Source organism: Micrasema longulum, unplaced genomic scaffold (genome assembly GCF_059751315.1).
Source record: "Micrasema longulum isolate JH-2025_06_02 unplaced genomic scaffold, ASM5975131v1 h1tg000154l, whole genome shotgun sequence".
NCBI classification, from domain to species: Eukaryota; Metazoa; Arthropoda; class Insecta; order Trichoptera; family Brachycentridae; genus Micrasema; species Micrasema longulum.
In genome coordinates, this window is record NW_028277359.1 from 177,430 (window position 1) to 201,751 (window position 24,322).

The 24,322-nt window shown below is 33.6% G+C and overlaps 1 protein-coding gene across 5 annotated transcripts in view; it reads left to right on the forward strand.

Annotated features, from left to right (window-relative positions):
• The window catches only part of LOC148284103 (protein lozenge-like), an 83,623-nt gene that overhangs the window by 12,422 nt on the left and 46,879 nt on the right, over positions 1-24,322 (forward strand). For all 5 annotated transcript variants that reach the window (XM_088242670.1, XM_088242672.1, XM_088242669.1 and 2 more), the window contains exons 3-4: positions 2,018-2,257; positions 18,982-19,095. In XM_088242670.1, coding sequence (XP_088098796.1) covers positions 2,018-2,257; positions 18,982-19,095 — 354 coding nt within the window. The remainder of the gene's footprint in view (positions 1-2,017; positions 2,258-18,981; positions 19,096-24,322) is intronic.

Below are 24,322 nucleotides of genomic sequence, written 5' to 3' on the forward strand. Positions count from 1 at the left end.
TTCCACACCTAGTAGTACATAGGGCACTATATTGGTACACCAATCGAAGCGTATCTTGATAATTTTTGTTACATGTAGGAAAGATGACTAGTCTTGCGCTTCAGGTGCCAGTCTAGGGACTATGAAATATTCTTGTCTTAAAACACCTTTCAAAATAAATATTTCGTTTCAATCATTTCGGGAATCGAACCTGAGTCCTCCTGCATGGCAATGGAATGACAATTACATCACCACGGGTTCTATTATAAATCTTATCACGGGGGTAGAGAAGAAAGAAATTCGGGGATTTCAATTTTTTTGTATGTAAATACTTATTGCTTTATATATGGTCACAATGATAATTAAACGTGAAATGGTGTATAAAACTGCTTAAAAAACGAAAAAAAAACAATATGGTTTGGTCAATAAAACCTAATTAAGTGTTTTGGGTAATGCTTAAGGTCGCAATAATGTTCCAAATAAAAATCAGCACGTTTGATTTCACGTGTTCATATTTATTTGATGTTTAAACGCTTGCAAACAATAAAAATCCCCAAATTAATCACTCTAAGGTGATAGAGAAGATTAAGAATACACCCTGGGCAAACATTAAGTATTTTATTAACTTTATGTCACAATGAGGAAGTTCAGTAGTTGTATTTTTTTGTTTATTTGCTAATAGACTATTGAACTAAGCCAATTTTTTTAATTTTTTTAAATGTCGTTTTATCAGCTCTACGATTTTTCAAAGTTTCGTATTTCTGAAATAACTCTGCATGTGACGTCAGAGGTTTTTTTCCGGTTATTCTCGATCAGTTCTTCCTAGTAAGCAAACCGGAAGTCTTCCATAACTCTCATATCACAGGTTGATTCATATGAACCAGCGACGTCATTCAAAGTAGTAAGTGCTCCAGTTTTTAACGTGCACAAGAAAACATTCATTGTTTCCAAGTTCCCGTAGGGCTGAAGTTCCTCATTGGGAAAATAATTCCGGTTCCTTGAAATTAGATCATGTATTGACCATATTACTTATTTATTTTAGGCAAATATAAATCACCTAACCAATTTATATTAATTAATTGTTTTAAGTCAATGATATTGAACTATGAAAACAGACTTTTGTGCGACAGAATAAAATATGTAATACAGATTTGAAGAGTGTCCAAAAAAATCCCTCAGAGGGCTGTGTTACAAGGGTGCTAAAAGGTCGTGGTAATCGTAAATGAAACAAAATACTACATATTTTGAAATAAAGGAATTTAAAAAAGAAAATTTACCTCATATTATTTATACTGTTTAATTTATGCTTAGTATAATATTTAATTTGACATGTTTTCCATAATTTGTAAAAATAATTTGGTCTGGCATAACAGAATACGACACAATTTTTTTTTTAAATAAAAAAGATACATAAAAGGGTGTTCTTTAAACCCTGTCACATCCAAAACCACGATGATCAGTATGGGCAAGAAGACATATTAGCATATTTTTAAAAATATTTAGAACTAATATATTTTTTTTTAATGAAATATTTAAAAAAAACAAATGGTTGCTTACTTCTGCAGGGGAGAAGTGAGGGGAGTGCGGCGCAGTGTCAGACTCCCCCCTTCTCGTTTCTCCCCTGCAGAAGTAAGCAACCATTTGCTTTTTTTGATATTTTATTTTTTAAATTTTATTCATTCTAAAAAAATATTTTAATGCGCCAATATGTCATCTTGCTCATACTGATCATCGTGGTTTCGGATGTGACAGAGTTTAATAACCACCCTGTATATCAAGTCTTGTATTCTATGTAGAATCATATGACATTACCGCCGCAACACAAGGGTAAATCTTCGAACGCAACAATAAATAAGTATTTTAGGTATTCGTCTATGACTCCACAAAAATATTATAATTTCAAAATATTATACTGTTTATACAAATAGCTACTGAATTTTTCATTTGGGGTAAGGCCGTGTTATCCGCTCCGCTTCCGGGGGCATTTTCAGTAGAGTCCTTTAAAGTTTAGAAAACCAACTTGTGCGAATGTTTTCAGTGAGAACGGGCAGCCCCTACTTCCTCTGCTCGGTGCTGCCCAACCACTGGCGCTCCAACAAGACGCTGCCCGTGGCCTTCAAGGTGGTGGCCCTGGGGGACGTGGGGGACGGGACGGTGGTGACGGTGCGCGCCGGAAACGACGAGAACTACTGCGCCGAGCTGCGCAACTCCACCGCCGTCATGAAGAACCAGGTCGCCAAGTTCAACGACCTCCGCTTCGTCGGCAGGAGTGGCAGAGGTAACAGAAATCTCGCTTCTAACTTTCACGTCAAATACCAACTACTACATGGCTTTTTCCATAGAGTTTTCTACAATTTCCACAAGTACCTACAAATTTTTGTACGGGTACCTACAGTATTGTGCGAATCAACGCGAACACAGGAAGAAGTATTTATAATATACTTTTTTACATTTAAAAAAATCTTTCGATGCTTGTAATAATATGCCAACACGCCTGAATTAAAGCATCATCTTGACTTTTATTATATAATATTTTTTGTGATCCCACTCTACCACAACTCGATTTCCATTTTTCCAATACAAGTTATTTACGACAGTTAGGAAAATGGTCTGAAAATTTAAATAATTGAGTTTATAATAAGAACTCGAGTATTTTTTATATTTTTAAAAATAAAAACATTTATTTTCAGAAATCTTCCTTAAGTCCTCGAATTAATATCTAGTGAGTTACCAGGCGAATCAAGAAGATTCACCTCAATATTCTTGAACTAATTCAACATTTTTTGGAAACATGAAATGGTGTTGATCGTGCTGGAAGATTAGTAGTCCAACAGCATATCTAACAAATTCGCAAAAATACGTGTAACTCAGTGAACCTTACTAGTAAAACGACTAAAATTATTAAATACAAAAAAAAGTTTGAATAATTTTTTAAATAAATAGCTGTCGAAATTTTCTTTCATTCATTTTCTTTTTAAAAAAAAGCTTAATGTTCACATTGACTCGCACAATACTATGCCTGATACCTTTAAAATTTTACTCGGCGCTATCAACATTTGAATGGGGGGACTATTCGATCTTTTGTAAAGCTCATTATGTACCCAGTGGCTTATGTACGTAATGCGTGCTCTAATCAGAATCCATTATTACATAATGCAGGGAGCTGGGTTCGCTATCGATACCAAATTTAAAATACACACACTCTAATTATGTTTCCATCAAATTCGAATCCATCAGAAACATTTTCAATTTGGAAATATCTCTAAAACAAATTTGTCGACTCCCCGTGAGAGGGGGCGGGCCGGGCGCCGCGGCGGGGCGGGGAGGTCACGTCAGCAGCAGCGGCAGCGCTTATTACCGCCGTAATTACGGCAACGGTGCAGGTGCTCGCATAATGTGTCTAATTTTCAGTTTTCCCAACGAAATGTCGCGTCGGGAAAGTACAGCGGGAACGCGAATTCCGGATAGTGACAGCGAATAATAATAATAATGAACGAATGCGCTGATTTAGAATTCGTTGCGTACGTTCCGACGAAGCACAGGCCGCGGGTTCATCACACTAATACCGCGAGTGAGGGGATGTGTAATGTGCACACGCCGTATGTACTACGGCCAGTGGAACAATGTCCGTCCACCACCTACAGGCTACCCGCGCCGCGCCGCGCCGTCACCGCACTCTTTCACTTCCTTTCAGTTTCCCGTGCCTTGTGCCCCGTGCCCCGTGCTCCGTGCCCCGTGCACATGAGGCGGGCGGGATGATTTATACCGCCATAACGCTCGCGACGAGCGGATCTCGCGAATTTTTCTCTTTCCCTAACGAATCACGAGCTCGAGAGTTCCTACGATATATTTTTATTTTATGATGGCATATTTTAATTTTCAAACCGCACGTCGCGGTTTCGGCGGGCACTGGAGACGGTTCTCCGTTTTGTAGCTCATTGTGTTGGCATCGCAGCTCGGCGTCAATGTTGCTAGGATACACATTTTATTTCCTCTGTACTTTCGAAATTTAACTGCACGACCGCAAATGATTATTTATTATTGAAAACGCTTCGTAAATACGTTCAAAGCCCCGTGTTATGACGCGTAGAAATTATTGAAGAATGGTATTAAAACTGCGAATACATTGTAACAGAATACATGCAAGAATACTAGCGTACTTAGGCGATATATTATTAATAATCAATGCGAGGAACGTAGAAATTGCCATCTCAAACGTATGTATTTACCTATGGCGACGCAGTTACGAACAATGTTATGAGGTCCATATTCTAATGGGATGCTAAAAATTATTTTAATTTTTATCTACAAAGTAAAATTAAGTTTTTTGTTTGTAAAATAGGATATGTTTGCATTTTTTTCTAAATATGTTTATTTACAGTTTACTGACGAAGGTACATATAATTTCCATACAAATATACACCCTTCCGTATGTAACTATCGATGTTAGTTTATACCGTCTCTAAATGTACCAATCGAGATAGCGTTCATAATCGCGGCGCAGGTACTCCAAAATTATTTTGATCACTTTATTACCTAATCAATTTTACTCGTAGAGTGATTCATTTGATCGAGGAACCCTATGAAATATAAGAATTATTTTTCTCTTGGGAACATTTTGTTGACAAATAAAATTAAGTATTTATCGTTTTAAACATCGTACATCCTATTATGATAACTGTTAGTTACCAAAAAAAAACGCAAAAGGCAATGACAACATCTTATTGTATTATTTTAATGTGTCTTACCCGTCGGAAAACTCTCAGTACAAATATAAAATAATAACCGACCATTTTCTAGATCATAGTGATTCGAAAAGTTTCGGCTCAAAAACTGAGCGTGCCTCGAAAGAAAAATTATAGCGGGCACAGAACGATGGCAAGTGTGATTCAAAAGTACTTAATTTTATACCAAAAATTATTAGCGAAGAGAAAATTTCAAATTAAAAAAAAAAATAGAACGCTCTTAATGGACAGTTGTTATGTTTTGGTGTATATATATATATTTTTTCATAATTCATCATTAAATAATATAATGAGTTCGTGTACCTATGCACATATAAATAAAATCAGAATAATATATAAAATAAAAACACACAAAAACTAAGTATTTTTGATCCCGCAAGCCTCGGCTAAATGATATGATATATATGAAACGATTGTAATGTTTCATCTATATATCTATAACGTACTTGAATGGGGTGTGGGTACACTGCTGTGTACAGTACTGCCCGTCATAAGCAAAGAGGCAGCTATTTGCTAGAGTCGTGTTTTGAGATATGAGGCTTTTCGGGAAATATCAACTTTAAGCAAATTATCAAAAAACTGTTAGTTATCGCAGTAAAAACACGTATGTCAATGGTTTCCAAGTACAAAACCAGTGTGTGTCATATCTCCGCTGTGTTTTTGCTTATGAATCTCTAGAGATTATCTAGATACTGTTTTTTTTTAAGGACAATCAAGACTAATGAACCAGGGACCGAAATTATACAATAAACTATCAGACAAAACTAAACAAAAGACTCAGACAAAACTTTTCAAAAGATGTAAAAAATATTATTTTGAACAACACACTATGAATGAAAAATGTAAATATTATTTTATGTAAAATGAATGTAATAATCCGTAAGGGTTTATTAATAAATAAATAAAATACATTAAAAAACCTAAAAGTAAAAAAAAAAACAATACCGTTTTTCGTTCTGATTTTTTTAATTGCTGTTAGCTTGATATCAGATGGTTCGGAATTTCTTGTAGAACCTCATACTCGTAAACTCATTTGGTGTTTTCGGTCGAGCAGCCTTTTTGCTCATGACGGCAGATTACACATACGGTGTACCCAGTAGTGCAGCAGAATGCAATATGCACTCGTACGAGTATCATCTTCATGCAGTCGCGAGTCGCACCGTCCGCGTCCCGTCCGCGTCCCACGGTACCGCGCGTTGCGGTCGTGAAGTGGTGAGACTTGCACTCGTAACCGACAAACCAACCGATGAACCAAAAGGTTACTCGGTTATAGCGCACTGGTGCAGATTCCGGATCGTCAAACTTGGTGGCTGTGGATTGCAGAAGCTTCGACACTACATAATAGGCTGACCTTCATAGCTGGACACATAATATGATTATCCCTACTGATCTTAAGACCTTCGATAGATCTGCGATATTTTTTTTCATTTCCATACTAATTTGATATTATTTTCCACATCATTTGAACTATTTTATTTGTCGCTTACAAATTCTAGTTTTTTTCATTTAAAAAAAAATCCTTAAGATATTTCATTAATTCAGTTATGGTAACGAGATACTCCCTTTGTCGAATAATTTTAAATAGGCAACACGTGTCGTTAATCTTTTTCAGTGCTTAATGAGAAGACTGCCCCTTTACATCTATTAGGTATATAATAGGATCAATCTAATCTTCTACTTCCTCAAACCTGTATGTTTAGGTACAGTAAAACTCCAACTATACGAATTAATGAGTGCCAGACGTTATCACACAAAATCTTACTTAAACATGTCCAGCAAAGTTAATAGTGTTGACAAAGAAACGCGCCGGCCGCCAACGCCCTTTTTTATTTGGTATTTTAACATCCCCATTGTTTTTTATTTCCTAATTACGAACCGGATATTTGGCAATCCAGACGACTGGAGTTCGGATAAACGGAGTTCTACTGTATGTGTTTTGTGGGATTTTTTCGGCTCATTATTTAATTTATAATATAATGACAAATTTTATATTGTAAAATACGTATTTTTAAATTCATGTATTTTCTACTTATTCAATTTATCAAATGCCAACATGATATAATATTTCTATAATCAAAGATGAAATAAGTATATTGATGTCAATTAAAAAAAAAAATCTAAACCGCAAGCTCTAACGGTTACGATCTAAAAATCGACAAACTGCATACCTAGTGTTTTGCCACAACAAAAACAAAGTTTCATATATTACAACAGAGATGGAAAACATTATACAGAAAGAAATATGGAAGTTTATGCGTTTACATGGCTTACGACTTGTCATTATATTATTTAAATGGCCACTTTACACACTGTAATATTAACCATTTTGCCAATGTTCGAGCATTTATACTTCTTCGATTCTTCTTTCTGTTGATTTTTTGGGAATTCAAAGAGCTGACACCTTTATTTATGTGGGTGAGATTCATCTAAATATATATAAATATTTCACCTAGTAGGAAACGCTGGAAAACATTTTTATTTTTGTATAGATACTTCTTAGATCATTTAATTTAATCAACAATATTTTGACCAACTCAAAATATTGTTAAATAAAGTTTATTTAATTATTTATCTTATTATATTCACAAAAAATATTACAGGATAAAGTTTCATTGACTGTCTTAATAGAGCAAGCATCTAACCCTGTTTGTCAAAAATATATTATTTATTTTATAAATACACGATCTGAACCCGGCAATGCTTTGCTATTGCTAGATTTGAGTACATACTCGTAGGTATATAGATTATTAGAACACTGTCAAAAGTTTTATATCAATTATTGTATTTACTCTAAATTAGATATTTACGTATACATTATTATTTTTGTGTTTCGGTTTACATAAATTGTGAGGACAAAGAATTTTAATAAATTTGAGGTATTCGAACATTGTTTTCCTGTCACTGTCTTGCAGATGCCTCCCCGATACTATGCAAAAAAGACAACTGCATTTTAGGCCTTTTGTTAGAATAGACAAAATCGAAGTTTCGTTGTCTCGTTTTCCGCACCTCAAAACTGAACAATGAGTATCACAATAAAATTTTCTGTTTCGGTACGTTTTGCGTTTTTCAAAAATAGTTATATTTGTATACCATGCGCCCGAAGACAGCGGATAAAACTGTGCCTTTTTACGGGTTTGGATAGTTTTAGTTCCCATCGAAAATATTTTTGTATAAAAACAAAACAAAAAGGACACGCCAATGGTAAATATATCTAGTGTGGCTCTAGTGCCATAATCCATCCAGAGAGCAAATACGGGAATACGTTTGTATGACTAAAGGTCAGACTGCGTTTCCTCTTAAGATTAGACATTATTAGATAGTAACTTTGTCACCGGCCAAAATATCAGCCATTGAAAGGAATATACGCACCAAAGCTATGTTATTATTCCCCGTAGCTAATTTCTTTGTCAATTTAATATCCCTCAACTCCTTTCCCTACTGCCTTCCTTTTGTAACATTCCTGCGCTTTGATCCTTAGCTTTGTTTACTTTATTACAAATTACCGATCATTATTTATATCGCTTTGTTTCAGAAGGTATTCATTAGATTAATTAATACTCGAATGTTTACAAGCCCTATCTGATTTTAATAAATACTTCCATTATGTAGAGCATAGTTTTAAATCTACCAGAACCCAGCCAAATCCGTTGCTTTTCATACAAAAGTTATACAAAAACTGTTTATTAAAAAAAAACAAAAAAATTTGGGTCAATCATGATTTTAAAAAAACTAATTATTCACTTATGGTTCCTCAGCTGTGTTGCGTATGAATCAAGAGAGTCGAGGCTCAAACCTCGCTCTAAAGAAACTCGATTCCCGTTTTCTAAAAATGTTTTTTACTGCTGGTTGCAAATCCAAAATGAAATTATTTACGTGAATCATAAAATTTTGACCTTTATAGGTGTACCTTATTTAATTGTACTTTGAATCAAAAGCGATTTATTATTATGTTGGTATACAAAATGTTTTTTTTTTAAGAATACCTACAAATAATTCAATCTATGCGCATTAAAAGGCATCATACTAACCATTTCTATTGTACAAATAAAAGTTCAAGAAACGTACATTAACTTTAACTAACATCAAATAAATGGTTAATAGATTTTTGTTGTTTTTTTTATTATTATTATTATTTACAGTACTTAATGGTTTTGAGATTGCTCGTTTAGATTCAAATTGCGCGTAACATATTCATTATTATACACGTAATGTTCGATTCCTGGAAAAGTCGACATAAAATATTGGTTAAAAAGGAGGTTGCACTCTGCAATAGTTCATGTTCCTGGACTGGCATCTGAAGCGTTAAGCTGACCACCTTACCATTCATTCAAGAGATGCTCGATGTACGCAGAAAAAGTGTACAAATCCAATGCCCTATGCACCATGAATGCGAACGGGGTATGATGATTTATGATGAATGTTTTATCTAGATAAGAGTTGCCGTGTATTAGGTGTTAGGTACGAAAAATTAAAAAAAAAACATTTGCAAACCGAATGAAGTATTGATAATGTTTCCTATTTTAATAATGTAAAAATCCATCAGAACCTTAATTTATTCATATTCGGCACGTTCTGTAGAAAACGAGAAAGTTCAGCGGTTTAAAAAAAACTTATTTGTTAATAGACTATCTAATTAAGCCGATTCATAAAAAATAAAAAATAAATATGCAGGCACCGTATTATCATCGCTGTGACTTTTTTATGTTTTGTAATTTCAAAATCGCTTTACCCGTGACGTCACTAGTTGTCATCAGTAAGTTGTGCTGATATTTAAAATTTGAACCCCGTAGCTTTCAAAACAAGATAAACGTGAAACAAAATGGCTACCCGGAAACCGGAAATCTAACACAACACACAACGAAGCTATGATTGATGACTTGTGTCCTCTTAAAATAGTTCATTTTTATCCATTTTTTCAAACGTCTTCGAGAAATTTCGCTGTACAATTGAATACTCTAATTTTTATCACATGTTAGAAAAAAAATTTAAATCCAATATCCCGTAGCGCTGAACTTCCTCGTTAGACCCACTTCATTAAATTCCCCGCGAAAACATTCCCAAAGTGATAACCGAACAATAAATTAGTCCTACGAATAATGAGTAGGTACATTGAAAGCTTTCCAATTTTCCCTACGAGTGGTGCATTGTTGGATTTATATAGGATGTTGCCGGGCCGCAAATTGGCTTTTATATTTTATATATGGCGGATGCCATCGCCATCGGTCCAGCGTAGCCTATACCGGAAGGTGAAGCGGCGTCGGCGGTGGCGGCGACGCCTATGAAGGCATATATTCGGAAACTGCTAATCAGCGCGAATGTGTGGTAGCGTGATAGACTATATGGCTGAAAATAAGATATGGTCGAGGTCGGCTCGAGCGCAATTGGGGATTATCATCCAAGAAGAGAGTGAGGGCTCTGATTGTTGATATTATATAATATGCGAGTATCTACATTTTCTCAACATTATTTTGCTTTGAGCCCTTGTTAAATAGGCGGCATTTTGTTTTAACGTAAATATACGATCTCCAGACATCCTTAATACTGTTTAATGCGGCGTCTGCTATTCATAGCCGCACTACTGGGTCTATTCGGAAGCTACCTTTTTCGGTTGTATGTACTCCAAGTACTTGAAAAATTCTACTTTATTTTACAGTCAACAACACTACGTTTTGAAAATACGTGTCTAAGAATAATCGTAAGGTTCTCGGCGTCCACGGAACCTCGGGACCTGAAGCGACTTCGAGACCCGGAGACTATTTGTGAACACGATACGATTCAACTAGGCAATGGACGTGGAATGTTGATGATGGTGGACATGGAAAAATTACTTGTATAACTCCGTTTTTCAGTCGATCCCATCTCTTCGTTAATTCTGTTTAATTTCGATGTACCCATCCTTCACGACACTCGTAAAAATACATTTCGAATCTCGCGAACAGACGATGGACGCAGTCGCACATTCGTTGGAAAGTTTATTACTCTGTAAGAGAGTGATGACGATATTTCCCATCGCATAATATGCACCGTGATCGTAATAATATCATCCACTACACTAAAGGCATTGTTTGCGTGTCATTATACTTAGTGTTAAAGCGTATCGTAAAAATATTAAAAGGCTCTTCGGCACTGCAATAAAACATCTCTCGCATTTTTACAACCAGCATAGGGAGAAACTGGAAAACAATCCCTTTGGGTATTACACATTGCTATATGGAGATATACACATACGCGCATAATATGGGTAGCTGTGAGCTGCACCTACATAACATGTACGCCACCTACGCGTAAGGCAGCACTAAATCTGTCAGCGAAGACTCAACTTCATAAAGGTGACTTCGGCGAACAATTTAAATCATGAGACCTTCCAAAGACTTTTATTTTTATCTAAAATATGAATTTTCAAATGAATGTCACATTTACAGAGTACTCTATGTTTGGTTTTGTATACTTTTCCTTCATTTTTGTTCTCCAATGCAGGGGTTATTAATGTGATTGAAAACTTGCATTATCCGTTGTAAAATTAATATCGCTGTTTTCTACGTATTTTCAATGCTTACTATTTTTAATATTGTCAAATTTGCTTTAGTATTTTAAAATATATTACTTTAGGTACAGTTACCTATATACATACACAATATTGCATAAGTGAATGCCTCGACTTGGGTTGTGCCCAGTGAAGTGTCCATTCAGAAGAAGAAAAAAGTACCTACTTTAACTAAGTTTTTTTTTTAAACGCTTCAATAAACAAGCAAGTTGATAAACAAAACGCATTAAAATATTTATCGAAATGTGAAGTACTCGTATATTGCTCACCATTTGACATTTTAAATTATGAGGAAAACTAGCTTTGTTTAAGACAATGAGTAATATAAAAGGAATCCGAATAAATTATTCAATTTAACACATTTTCAAAAATTTAATTTTGTTATTGCTTTTACTGAGAATCCCTACGTGACTAATTTCTTTGTATCCCTTTTTTAAAAATGATTGTTTGCAGCCTAAGTTAATCGCGAGTACCTATCGCCTACTGAGTCGAAATTTTCATATTATTCGGGTACACCGAAGTGGCAAAGATTGACTTGGTTTTATGTAAATATTTACGACAGTTTGCAGAAATTAAATTAATTTTGGTATTGTAAGATATTTAATTTATTTTGTTAACGTATTAAACTGTATTTATCAGATACATTTACAATTTATTTGGAATATATATATATTTATATATAAATGGAATATATATATATGTATTAAATAAACATGTTCAATTTTTCTTAGATTTTTGACACGGAACCTAACCTTATATCTTCCAATATATTTGTGTTTATTTTACGCCGGTGTCTCTCGAAACGGAACCCCGGCGTAAAACGACGTTTACCTGTACTAGAATTTATGCATTTATTTGCTTGAATTTATGTTTCTACCTAATTCCAAAATTATTTAAAACGCTTATTTAACTAATGTTGGTTAACATGTTCTAAGTTACTAATTGAGTTAATTTAAAATGCTAATTGAACTATTATTATTTTAAAATATTATAAATTATTGAGTTGACCGAAATCTTGCATCCATGAAAAAGTATGGCGACGCGTAGAATTTTTTATTTTGAAAAGTGACGTCTTGGTCGGTTCCTCCAATAATCTGGAGTGTTCCATTTGAAGTCCTGGTCATCTAGTTGGGCTTGTCATCAGGTCCAGTTATTGATGCTCCCATGATGATCTCATCGACAGAAAGTTCTCGAATGACACCCACGAGACAGTTTCTTGATTCATTCAATTGTCCGTTCGACAAAATCCATTTGTTGCCTTTTTTTGTAATGTGCAATGATAAATTTTGTGGATTACATTATAATTTTGATTCCTGAACCATTACAACTAAATCAATCTGACTACAAGAACATGATGGTGGCCGTGTGACATTGTCACGTATAAAATAGGGTATAAAATAAATATAAATACTTTGTTAAAATATAAGAAAAGGGACTATGTGGATTTCAATCAAATATTAATGTGATGTCTACAGACATTGGATCTGCATGAATAAAAGTAATTTAAAGCACTTACACTCAAAGTTGCACCTTTTTAGAAAATTGCACCTGCTTCGTTTATACTGTTTCACGGTAGAAAGCTTAGAAAAAACCGCATTTTTAGATGGGTTCGTCACAGACAAAGTCATACAGATTGGTTGCTATATTCTCTGTGAGGATTAGCAAATGTTACTCGTTACAGTGTACCTACACGAAATAACGTAAAGATTGATGAAAACAAACATCAAATAAACTTTCACATTGTTGTATACTATGATTAAGCAATTATGTAATAAAAGGGGGGCATTTTATAAAAATCAATGTAACAAAAAGCAAAAAAAAAATACAAGCAATATTCATTTGAGTCTATTCACGCTCTCCAAATCAATTCACTTCATCACAACGAAATTTTTTACTGCCTCTAAGATGCAGATTGATTTATTCAGGGTTATTGTGCCGTGTGTCATTTGCACTATTTGTCGATCGCATCTCTGATGGACGCCTTAATGCGATCCGAAACGTTTCGCGTCTGCAAATAATGCGAACGACTTATGGCATTTAACCCAGAAAAACTAAATCTGCATCTATCTTAGACACATGTTAAACATATTTCATTATTTCAAATAGGGCGAACGGATTTGCGGTCCCCTGGTAGTGTTGTAGACTCACAGATCAAACGTCCGAGGCTCAAGTCCCACTCTACCACAACTTGATTTCCATTTTTCCAGCACAATCTATTTACTTATTTAATGAAATTGTCTGAAAATTGAAATATTTGGGTTAATAATAAGATATCAACTACATATTTATTTTATTCTTTAAAAAAGTTGAATTTTCCCAGAACTTTAAAAAATAGACCTACGTGCTTCTGTGCAAATGATTTTGCTGCGCATTTTGACGCGGTTATTTAGAACATTTTTCTAGGCATCATTTTATTTTACTTGTCCTACTAATCCTTGCGTAAAATAACTTATGTGTAAAGTTAAAAAATGTTGCAACTTATTTATATATATGTACGCACCTACTGGTGGATTTTTATAAGCTGGCGCGTGCGCTATACTTACACGTACGCATTGTGTAGTACCCGTGAATAAGCCCATGGTATGATATCGCACGGCATACGCATTATGAAAATAATCTCTGTCTCTCTCGCGCTCAGACGCGCTTATGAGCGTGACATGGAAAACTATTGCTTTATTAGTTGCTAATGATATGGTAATACAATATACACAGGATGCTTCTGCGTTCGTCTTAATTTCGCTGCGATTCTTAATAGCAAAAATAGAATAATAAGTACGAGTAAAAAGTTGTGTATTAAAAACACTGGTTTATAAATATGTAGGTATTTTCATTTAATCAAATCATGAATAATTCGATTATGTAGTGATGGCGCTTTTGCAAAACTTACACAAAAACATTTTTAATACAGAATACTGATTTTAAAAATTTTTATGTTATATATTGTTATATTAAATGTTTTTAAAAATCTCTTTTGGATTAGAGCGAAAAAAAACAATTACTTAAGAAAATGTCATATATTTACAAGTATTTATTTTTAAACAAGCATGTTTTTTATTTAATATTTTGTGTTCATCATAATAATAATTAATAGTGTAATTAAAATGCACAGTGCACATTTTATAGGAAAAAATATGTTTACACACTTATTGATAAATAATAAATCTTGTTATTTGTATACTTAAAGCAATCTTCACAGCTTCGCATTCTAATTCTAGAGTAATTGACTATATAAAAAATACATTTTTTTCTAATTTAAATTGCCCCTTGTTCTTGGAAGGACTATAATTAGTTAGTAAAATGCAACATTTTAAAAATGATTTGAAAAATTAAAAATAATGAAACAAAGTATTTTAGTAAATTAATACGTATTACGTTTTCTTAACCCATTGCATTTTTTTTTATATACACAACCCTCTAATCCAACACCGATTTTTTTAAAAAAAGGTAGTACATTTGGTTAAAATTTAATAGAACATTTTTTTTAAATCAACATCCTGTAGATTTTAAATGCGTTAGTGTAAGTTTTCTGAACGCGCCAGCTTAAGTTGAACCACCAGTACATTACAAGAATAGTGTTACCGCTTCGAAATTTGAAATAATGTTATTTTATGGCTTATTATTTCCTTTGACGGTTTCACTGGCTCGCGGCACCCCCATGCCCCGCGCCCGGCCTCCCCCATCCATGGGGTCCAGCACCTCCGCCGCGGCAGTAATTCACTATGTCCGCCCCTGAACTCTTCATATCAATATTAACGATGATAATATTTCACATTTTAATTTACGAGCCGCTAATATACGTGAAATGTGATCCTTAAGCTCTTCTATCTGCCTATACACTACACCTTACATATTATCTGAAAGGAATCGTCAGCATAGTATATATTATTTCAAAACTTTAATATTTACAATTTTTATTTTTGAATACTAACGTTGTGTTATAAATTCACCAAGTAGCGATTGTTTTTATGGAGTACCTCATATAAATTGAAATAAAAATATGACCAGTTGACGTAAAAAGTAATATAGCAATTTTATTGGATACGAGTTGAGTAGTTTTATTTATTATTATTTAACTATACCTACCGGTCGATTACGTTTTATTTTCAAGCTTAATATGTAAATTGGAGTCTTTAAAGTAGAGTGCTCTAAGAGTGCGCTTTTTTAGGTTTTGTGTCTATATCTATTAACAAAAACAAGTTTTTTTTTGCTTTTAGTATAGTCATCATTAAACTACAACTTTTGGTATAAAAAACTTTGTTAAATAATAGGAAAAATAAACAAAATTTAAATACAAAATCAATCATGTTTCACATTCGTGCAGACCAACGTTACAATGATGGTTCGGCAACAACACGCACTATACCAAGCTATCGCACGTACCACATTTAAATGTACCGATGCCAATACGTAATACACCTATTATGCAATTATTTAAGTGATGATACGACTTAATTCAATCATCTATTATAGGTTTTTTGTAGAATTCTAAACATCCAGGATTTCCAGCCCTGTTTTTCGGTGGTACTTTTAGTTTTTTCAACGCTTTGGTATGAATCTTATGCTTGTTTATTCCTTTTCTCTATTTTTCTTTTATTTGAAGTTTCTTTTTTGACAAACTCGATATTATTTGTGATTTCATGCTTCTTTTGGTAGGTCTTTGTTTTGTTTATGAGAGTAGTAAAAGAGATAAGGTCTGAGGAAAAAAATTGAGGTTGAGGCATCTGATGTTTCTTGTGGTAATATTGAAAGAAATGATAGATACAAATATACCTACGTAAGGAAATCGCAACATAAATTATCTTTAATTCTTTGCAAAGAGTTGATTCTGACAAACCTAATTTAGCCAATAGACTTATTTTGCTTTTTCCTTCACCTAGTTGTAAACGGGCTTTCTCCATGATACAATTCATCAAATCAATTTTCTTTTTACTTGCAGACATCCTAAAATATTATATTATATTAGAAATCAGTTTTTAAAATGAAAAAAAAACATTAAAGCACCCAACCATGTTTTCATTGTTTGCAAGAATGCGCGCGCACTATTGCAAATTCATATCGTGCGGACTCTATCCTAGACTACCCTATTTTATTAGAAATAATTCGAGTGCTTCCATCTGGTTAAAGATTGTCGAACATGCTTCCGAATGCAGTCACTTACTTAACATGATGTCTCAATAAAAAATAAATTTAAAAAATATTTTTGTATAATTGAACGCTTTAAAAATTACAAAAAGATCATTATGAATACAGCACGTACACTCGCTAGGACTGTCGAAATAGTACTAAAACGTTCCGTTAGGTATTTATTTGTTAGAATACCTAACGGCTAGAATGATCGATACGTACTCTCCTGAACCGCGTACTTTTGGAGCACCCTACCCTACATATTATTATTATTATGGATAACTTATTTTGCGCCATTTTCGTAATATAATACCTCGAGGCTTCTTTAATAGTCAGTATTCTACTATTACTAGCTAAACAGGTAGAGATATGGTTTTGAATTGTTCTTCTTCATCTTCAAGAGTCATATCAGGTCCCCCTGGCGTTAACGACCACTTGTGAGAAAGTATTCCTCCCCCGAGTAGTGCGAAACAGCTCATCCACAGTCTAATCTAAAAACGTTATTTTGTGTATTCGTGACATTTTTATATTATTTACATCCTTATTCCAAAACCTGTTCAATTGTTTTTTCATAAATGCAAATATATATAGGGGGAACCAACACTTACCTAATCAATAATAAAATTCAAACATTTAGGTAACGAAATACGAAATAAAAATTGATAAATTAAGCACCTACAACAAATTCTAATGATTATCTGGTATTCATCTTCTTCTTCTTGCGGTGCTTCTTGATCACTGCAGCGAAAGCATCTCGGTCCTGCGCTACTCTTATATTCCTCAGCCAGGACAACTGCTTATTGGATGTACTCGCCATGGCGATTCTTGGGAAAAGATGACCAGAGTGGTTTCCCGTAGCCTTCTCTGGTGGATTTTTTGGTCGGGGCTACCTTCGCTTAGCTGGTTGGTTCTGGTTTGGAGGCGCCAGAAACTCGCCTTTCATCCTCCCGTTATCTGCTGTGATCACACCGTTATGAGTGTGATCCCATTGCCCGGGGTTCGCTACGTGGACGCCAATAAGTAGGACTAGTCGGTAGTGTTGCCGGTGGAATGCAACTGGGCGTTCGCAGCATTTTATAGAATCTCACCCTCCAGCAAGATGCGACCCACTGCGACTCTACTGCCAGTTTGAACCCCATTTGGTATTCATATAAATTTTAAACCTCTTTCGATATTCTTCTTACCTTACCCAGTACCCTATTCCACGCTTTCCCTCGTCCATCGTGTTAAACGTTACATAGGTATGTTTAACTAATACGTTTTGTACATAACGTTTAAGCTCTTTCTTCCTACTAAAATCAGCTGTACTAAGAAACATAACATTTTTTTAAAGTACAAATCACGATCAATTTACTTACACCAGTATCTTTTTGGTTGGTTGAAAGATATTACTTTCAGCAATAAGCCCGCCTAACTGCATACGTTTTGTACAAGAACTTGAACGAATTTACTGAAAAAATCAAAATATTTATATTTTGCATAATATAACTTCGCATAGGTGTAATATAATGTTTTACTCATTTGGTGTCTAAAGGGTTTCTCTCGCGGCGCAGAACAATGCGTGTCCATCATAAAACTTTGTGCGCGCTCATAATGCAGTCCATTAGTATAAATCTATGATTTATCTGTAAACCGCAAGATGCAACTTTGTTCTCATGTTCCTTCACAATAAACACTACGACTTGTGCATATGCACACCTGACACCTGACGACCTGACTAACTTAACTGCAGATGGCACCTTTTCCCAGTCAAATTACACATTACATTACATTGCTCACGTGAGGTCAAAATTAGAGATTTTAATTGTACGGCGAAGTTACTCGAAAATGCATGAAAATGAATTAACTTCTTCGAACGACGTCACTAGTTCTTTAGAATCAACCGATGATAGTGTTGTTATAGATTTCCGGTTAACGGGAAGCCAACCCACCAATCAGCAGAACTCACCGAAGAGAACTTGTTACGTCAAAGACGGAGTAATTTCAAAATCATAAATTTAAGAAAAAATCATAGCGCGGATAATACGATACATATTTTTATTTTTTTTAATTTGGCTTCGCTTGATAGTCTATTTGAAAATATATGTTTTTTTTTAAACCACTGAATTTACTCGCTGGAAATATTGTTTTGTTAAACGTGTTCTTTATTTTACTACGAGAGACTTCAGTCATAAAACATGTAATAATATGTTAATATATTTTAAACATATCTTTACCCGCAGTTACATAAATTTAGATTAAGTGTAAAAAGTACATCATTAACTTAAATAAATATATAAATATATCCATTCCAATTATATTTTTGGTGTTTGCTTACCATTTTTATAGAAATTCGTATATTATTTCATATATTTATTTACATATTTCGAGTTCTTTCGCCCGAAAAGTATCATTAGAAAAAAATATCTGCTTCGTGCACACGATTGATAGAAATTAATATTAATTTAATCCTATCCCATTAATCGAAGGTATATAAAAAAATCAATTTCAATTAATTTTAAGTTCATTGCAAACAATTTTAATCTCACATACTGTATATTTATCCCGAACCAAACATAAACATAAATGTATGTTTTTATTTCATTTCAGGGAAAAGCTTTTCAATAACCATAACCATATCAACAAACCCGCCACAAGTAACCACATACCAAAAAGCCATCAAAGTAACAGTAGATGGACCCAGAGAACCAAGATCTAAAACAAGTAAGTTGTTTCTCTCTATTTTCAATTTTTTTCTTACGTTTATTGTAATTTGATTTACTATTTTTTAGCGTATCTACTGAATATTATTTTTTTATAGCTAGGACAAAAATATAATAAACTGAGTTAATTATCCATTTTTACTGATTATTCAATTGACATACCTATAGAACATAAAGATTTATAGTCGCACGGCGCGGCGTGATGAAATGTTAAATTACAGTAACTACCTAAAATAAATTTTCTTTTTACACAGAAATGTTTAAAACATCTCGCTAACAGTGTTTTGAGTACGCATTTGTAAATTAAAAGTAATTAATACTCTTGACGAGTTTCATCAGAAAATTATTTTTTCTTTAGAAATGATTATAAAAGTTTTTTTTTTGTTAAAGCTTATAATTCCAATATTTGGTCTATAATCTCCGTTTATTTAAATACATCAACTTAAATTTAACGGTTTCTTCAAAATCCGTCCCGTACAAAACCAATCCCAATAAATTTTCTGCAAACATATTTTTTCAAAAGAGCACAATTATGTACATACATATTTTTATCACGAACAACGAGTACTTGTCGAGTTGACAATAATTTGAACATAGTTATACAGAAACTAACTAGCTAAAGAAATTGAAATTGAGATAATAGCACTTTTGTGAAAAGAGTGAATAATCAAATCTACGCAACAGTCGGAATCTTTTTTACTTTGACAAATGATAAATAACGCATACATTCGTTATTTTAGAAGATAAAAATAATTAAACTGCGTATTTGACCAGTTTTAAGTCTGGCGGATCACTCAACCTAATAATTGCATTTTGCAGAAAACAGCCAGTCCTAGTAAAACTCGGATGTGTATTGTGTCATTGTATATTGAACATGTTATTTTATACTTATATTGGGGTACTTAATTGCAAAGAATCACTTAATTAATGTTTATTTTTTCATAAAAATATCTGCCTTAAAACAGGTTGTACCTAGTTAGGCAGACTAGACAAGATCCAAATAAATATATTACCTAAGTGTGTACGTAGTAGATAAAGTAATTGTTATTTTTGTTAATAAACTATGATTATTATTATTAATTAATTTGTTATAATAACTTTTAAAATAATTCGATTGCGCTTTAAAGAAATTTTGGTGATTTTTAAAGTCTGGCTGGCTACACAACCTAAAATATGCATTTTGCTGAAAACAGCTAGAGCTTTCAAACTTTGAATGTATGTATGTTAAAAAATATTTTTTTATTAATGGTATTTTTAAAGTAATGAACTTATAAAATTAAAATACCCATGTATTATCCACTTTAATTTATTAAAGAGAACTAGATTTCTGGAGGCATTAATTTTCCCATCAGCATCCACACCGTAAGATGTTTCTAGTGCTGTAGGTGTTTTCTGCAAATTGATAAATGTCGTTTTTGTGATCAACGCTGTTTTCAAACTGTATTTTTTATATGAAAGCAGCCTGACTGTTTTCTGCAGAACATGTAGTTATTGACCTCACTACCTCCAACAACACAAATATCTCATTTTCCCGAAATTGTGGACTGGCTGCTTTCTGCAAAACCACGTTCAATTGTTCTCCCATTGAAGTCGACTCGTTACTCGTAACTCGTTACCTCGATAGCCGCACATCATAATACCACTGGACGTACGGTTTCCCACACTGATAATATTTTTATCGGCATAATTTGGTGATTGTTGTTTAAACTTATTTTTAAATCCTCTCATTTAATATCAATAACCGCGTGTATTTTGTTTGCCCACTCTCCACATTTGACGATCGCATTATAAGTTCACTGCTGATACTCAATTATTTTTTTGAAGTTTACTCATCTTATGAAAAGAAGACTACTAACGTCTCACTCGTACGTTTTAAAAAATAGTAGTTACGAATTATTAAATAAATATAATGTTTGCCAGCTTTGTCGGCTTGTAACGTTCTCAGAGTACATACCTATACGCGGGGTCGACGTTCATAACGTGCGCGGTAAGAGGTGCTGGCGGGGTAGAAACTCCCCGCTACCGCGTCTCACGTCCGATGGGATCTTGCCGTTAGTGCTGTCTTAGGGTTAGGGTATTGCAGTAAGCCTCTGCATTAATAGTTGTCTCTTTAGACCTAAAATCTGCAATTTTTTCTGCCACTAAACAAAATGGCCGATAAACAAGCCTGACCAAATAAAGACCATAAAAATCCCCCCAACACGTCAGGTGCGCCAACTTTGGAACAAAACAATTCCCGTGGCCTAAGGAGCCTTCGTAACCCTATTTTGTAGATGAGCCTCGTAGTATTACTTTTTTAAAAACTAATACGTTAATTTAGACTTTTTAAACATTTTTAAATCCATGCATAATTATTAAAAATGGGTTTGATTAAATAAAATAAATGCGCTTTTACGCTGACGAAACACAAAATCATGTTTTGAATTGAGTTATTTATTTATCAAAAAGCATTGCCATACCGTTGCATTAGTACTACTCGTAAAACAAGCTTTAAAAATATGTTCGCTATTTTTTCGGTTATTTTTCTCGCTGCCTTTGTATTTTGTTTTGCGTGATAAATAAATTATTGTTTTCCGGCCATTCAATATTATTAAAATAACACTATTAATTTATAGTACATATGTGTATACACAATAGTATAACTGCATACTTTTGATATTTAGAAGTATACAAAACAAGTATTATATAAGAAATCGAAATATCGATCACGCGCATAAAAACTTAAAAGAGTCTTACAGAACCGCAAAAGGGTAATGCTGATCCGGGGAGTAAGCCTCCTGCTTAACAACGCCAGGCCCCACACCGCATGAGTTTCACAGGAGCTGTTGACATCGTTTAGATGGGATATTGTCACCCACCTCTCCCATTCCCTCTACTTAAGCCTTCGGACTTTCACCTTTTCACTAAACATAAAGAGTTTTTAGGTGGGAAGCGATTTTTTAGCAATCAGGAGGTCAAAGAAGCAGTAAAAAAGTACATGAAACAGCCGGCGGCAGATTTCTATGACACAGGCACACAAAAACTGGTGCCCCGACTACAGAAATGTTTTGATCTCGACGGCGGCTACGTTGAAAAATAGTTAAATATATTTGTAAATTTCTATTAAATACAAGCGTTTTTTGATCTTACATGTATGTTATAATCTTATTTTGTGGATGACCGTCGAATAAAAGTAAAAAAGTCAAATCGGTAAAAAAGTATTGTAAAGATGGTTTTTGATAAAAAAAAACCGATGACAAGAAAAAACGTGCTCAATTTGATTACACGTAATTAACCAACGTTAATATTATCCTCAGATATAATAATCATCACATCGCGAAGATCCTGTGCATTCGTAAATATCGATGCCCAATTTTAATAGAAAAACCGGGCAGCGACACACTACGGCATTCCTTCCGTGCGTGCGACACGACCGTAGACCCCGTCAATACCTATGAAGGTTCTTAAAAGTTGAATAGGTACTAGCAATATGATGTATTTAGGAGGCATGTCGTGCGTGTATTTTGGCACTCATAAATTGCGATTCATCCAGGTAGACAACGTGTTACAAGCGCCGGATTTAGACAATACTATGCACTGTATACATTACACTGCCCTCTACGCGGCACATTACATCATATTGCACTCGATAACAATAGTAAACGAATACAATATGCTTAACCAATTGGTTATTTAAATATCGAATATATAAATGCATGTGAAATAGCACGTAAAAATAAATATACTGGATATGCGAACGTGATCATTGACGAGTTTTTATTGATTCTTTAAATCTAAAATTATGCCTTTCATAATGTAATAATAATAAAAAACGCAATAAGAAGACAATAATGCATTTTACCCCGTATAAAAAGGTACTTTTTGCTGTAATAAATCCAACGAAATATTTAACTTATCACGTTTTTCCAATAAAAAAATAGTGATTCATCTATAAAATCTTTACTTTCAAATACAGGAAAAACTTATAGTTTTGTTTTAAATATGTGATACCTACCTAAAACACCTAGCTATGTTAGTAAAGTACTTATTTAATTTAAATAAAAAATATAAAAAAAACGTTACTCGAAAATAATAAAACGATACAAGTTAGGTTTTTGTATGTATACTTTCTCTAGCGACTCAATTTAATCGTTTTCTATTTGTTTTCGGACACTATTTAGACAATTTTGTAAACAAGTACCTTAATAAGGATGTGTATATTGGATAGTGATAAGAATTTTGTCAATATAGACAGTTCAGGAGGTAATCTTCAAAAATGGTCAGCTACACTTTTGTTAAAATTGAGTAAATATTACTTTTAGTTTTGGAAGTTTCTATATTGAAGCAGAACAGTGAGGTACTTGACCAAATTTGAAATTTGGCAATTTAAAAACACTTAATTTTCGTGCGAATAGAAGTGATAGTGATACACTTCAAGCAAAAGCGATGCTCTTAAATAAATGTACAAAAATATTTTGGAAAAAAAACTCATTTTTGAACTGGACCATTTTTTAAGATTACTTCCTAAGTTGTCTTAACACCGTCGAATTTATTTTTTTAAATAACAGCATTTGGAAGTCTTACAGAGATTTTTAATGGTGTATATTTTGAAAAATAAACGTAAAGGGTGTAAAGAAATCACTTTGGCAAGTTGTAAACTTGGTAAATGTTTGATCTTAACTGTGAAAAAATTTCATTCTTCACATTAAATACGTGCAGTAAAGATTTTTAATTCAAAACATAGTCTTTCTTTTCTAGTTGAACATTACAACACGCGAACAACAAGGTGTCATGGGTCTTAAAAATATAGTTTTTTTTCAATTTACTTTTTTACTGTCGAGATGGCCTTCCGCCAATAAAAGGTAGATCAATTATGGTTCCACAGCCAATTTTTAATCACACATGGTCAGTACACATTTATCTAGTTTCCATGGGACAGTGAAAGAATACAATGGTACACTGTTATATTTATTTTGTATTTTTAACAAAAATATATGACGACGTAATCCACACCTGTATTTTTTATATATATACAGTACTTGATGTGCTCAGGCGCCATATGTCAGGTTACAGAACAGCCCGGGGGGCTGGGCCATTCATTGCTAATTTTTTAATAGTCCTGGCCAATTTGTGCGAGTGTCGATAACAAAGAAGGCACCTTATTACCTTGCCCTTTAAATGGAGCAACAGGAAATCTTTTTTATACCGCCTTTTACTCATAAACAGGTACAAATATCAATGCCAGCTTT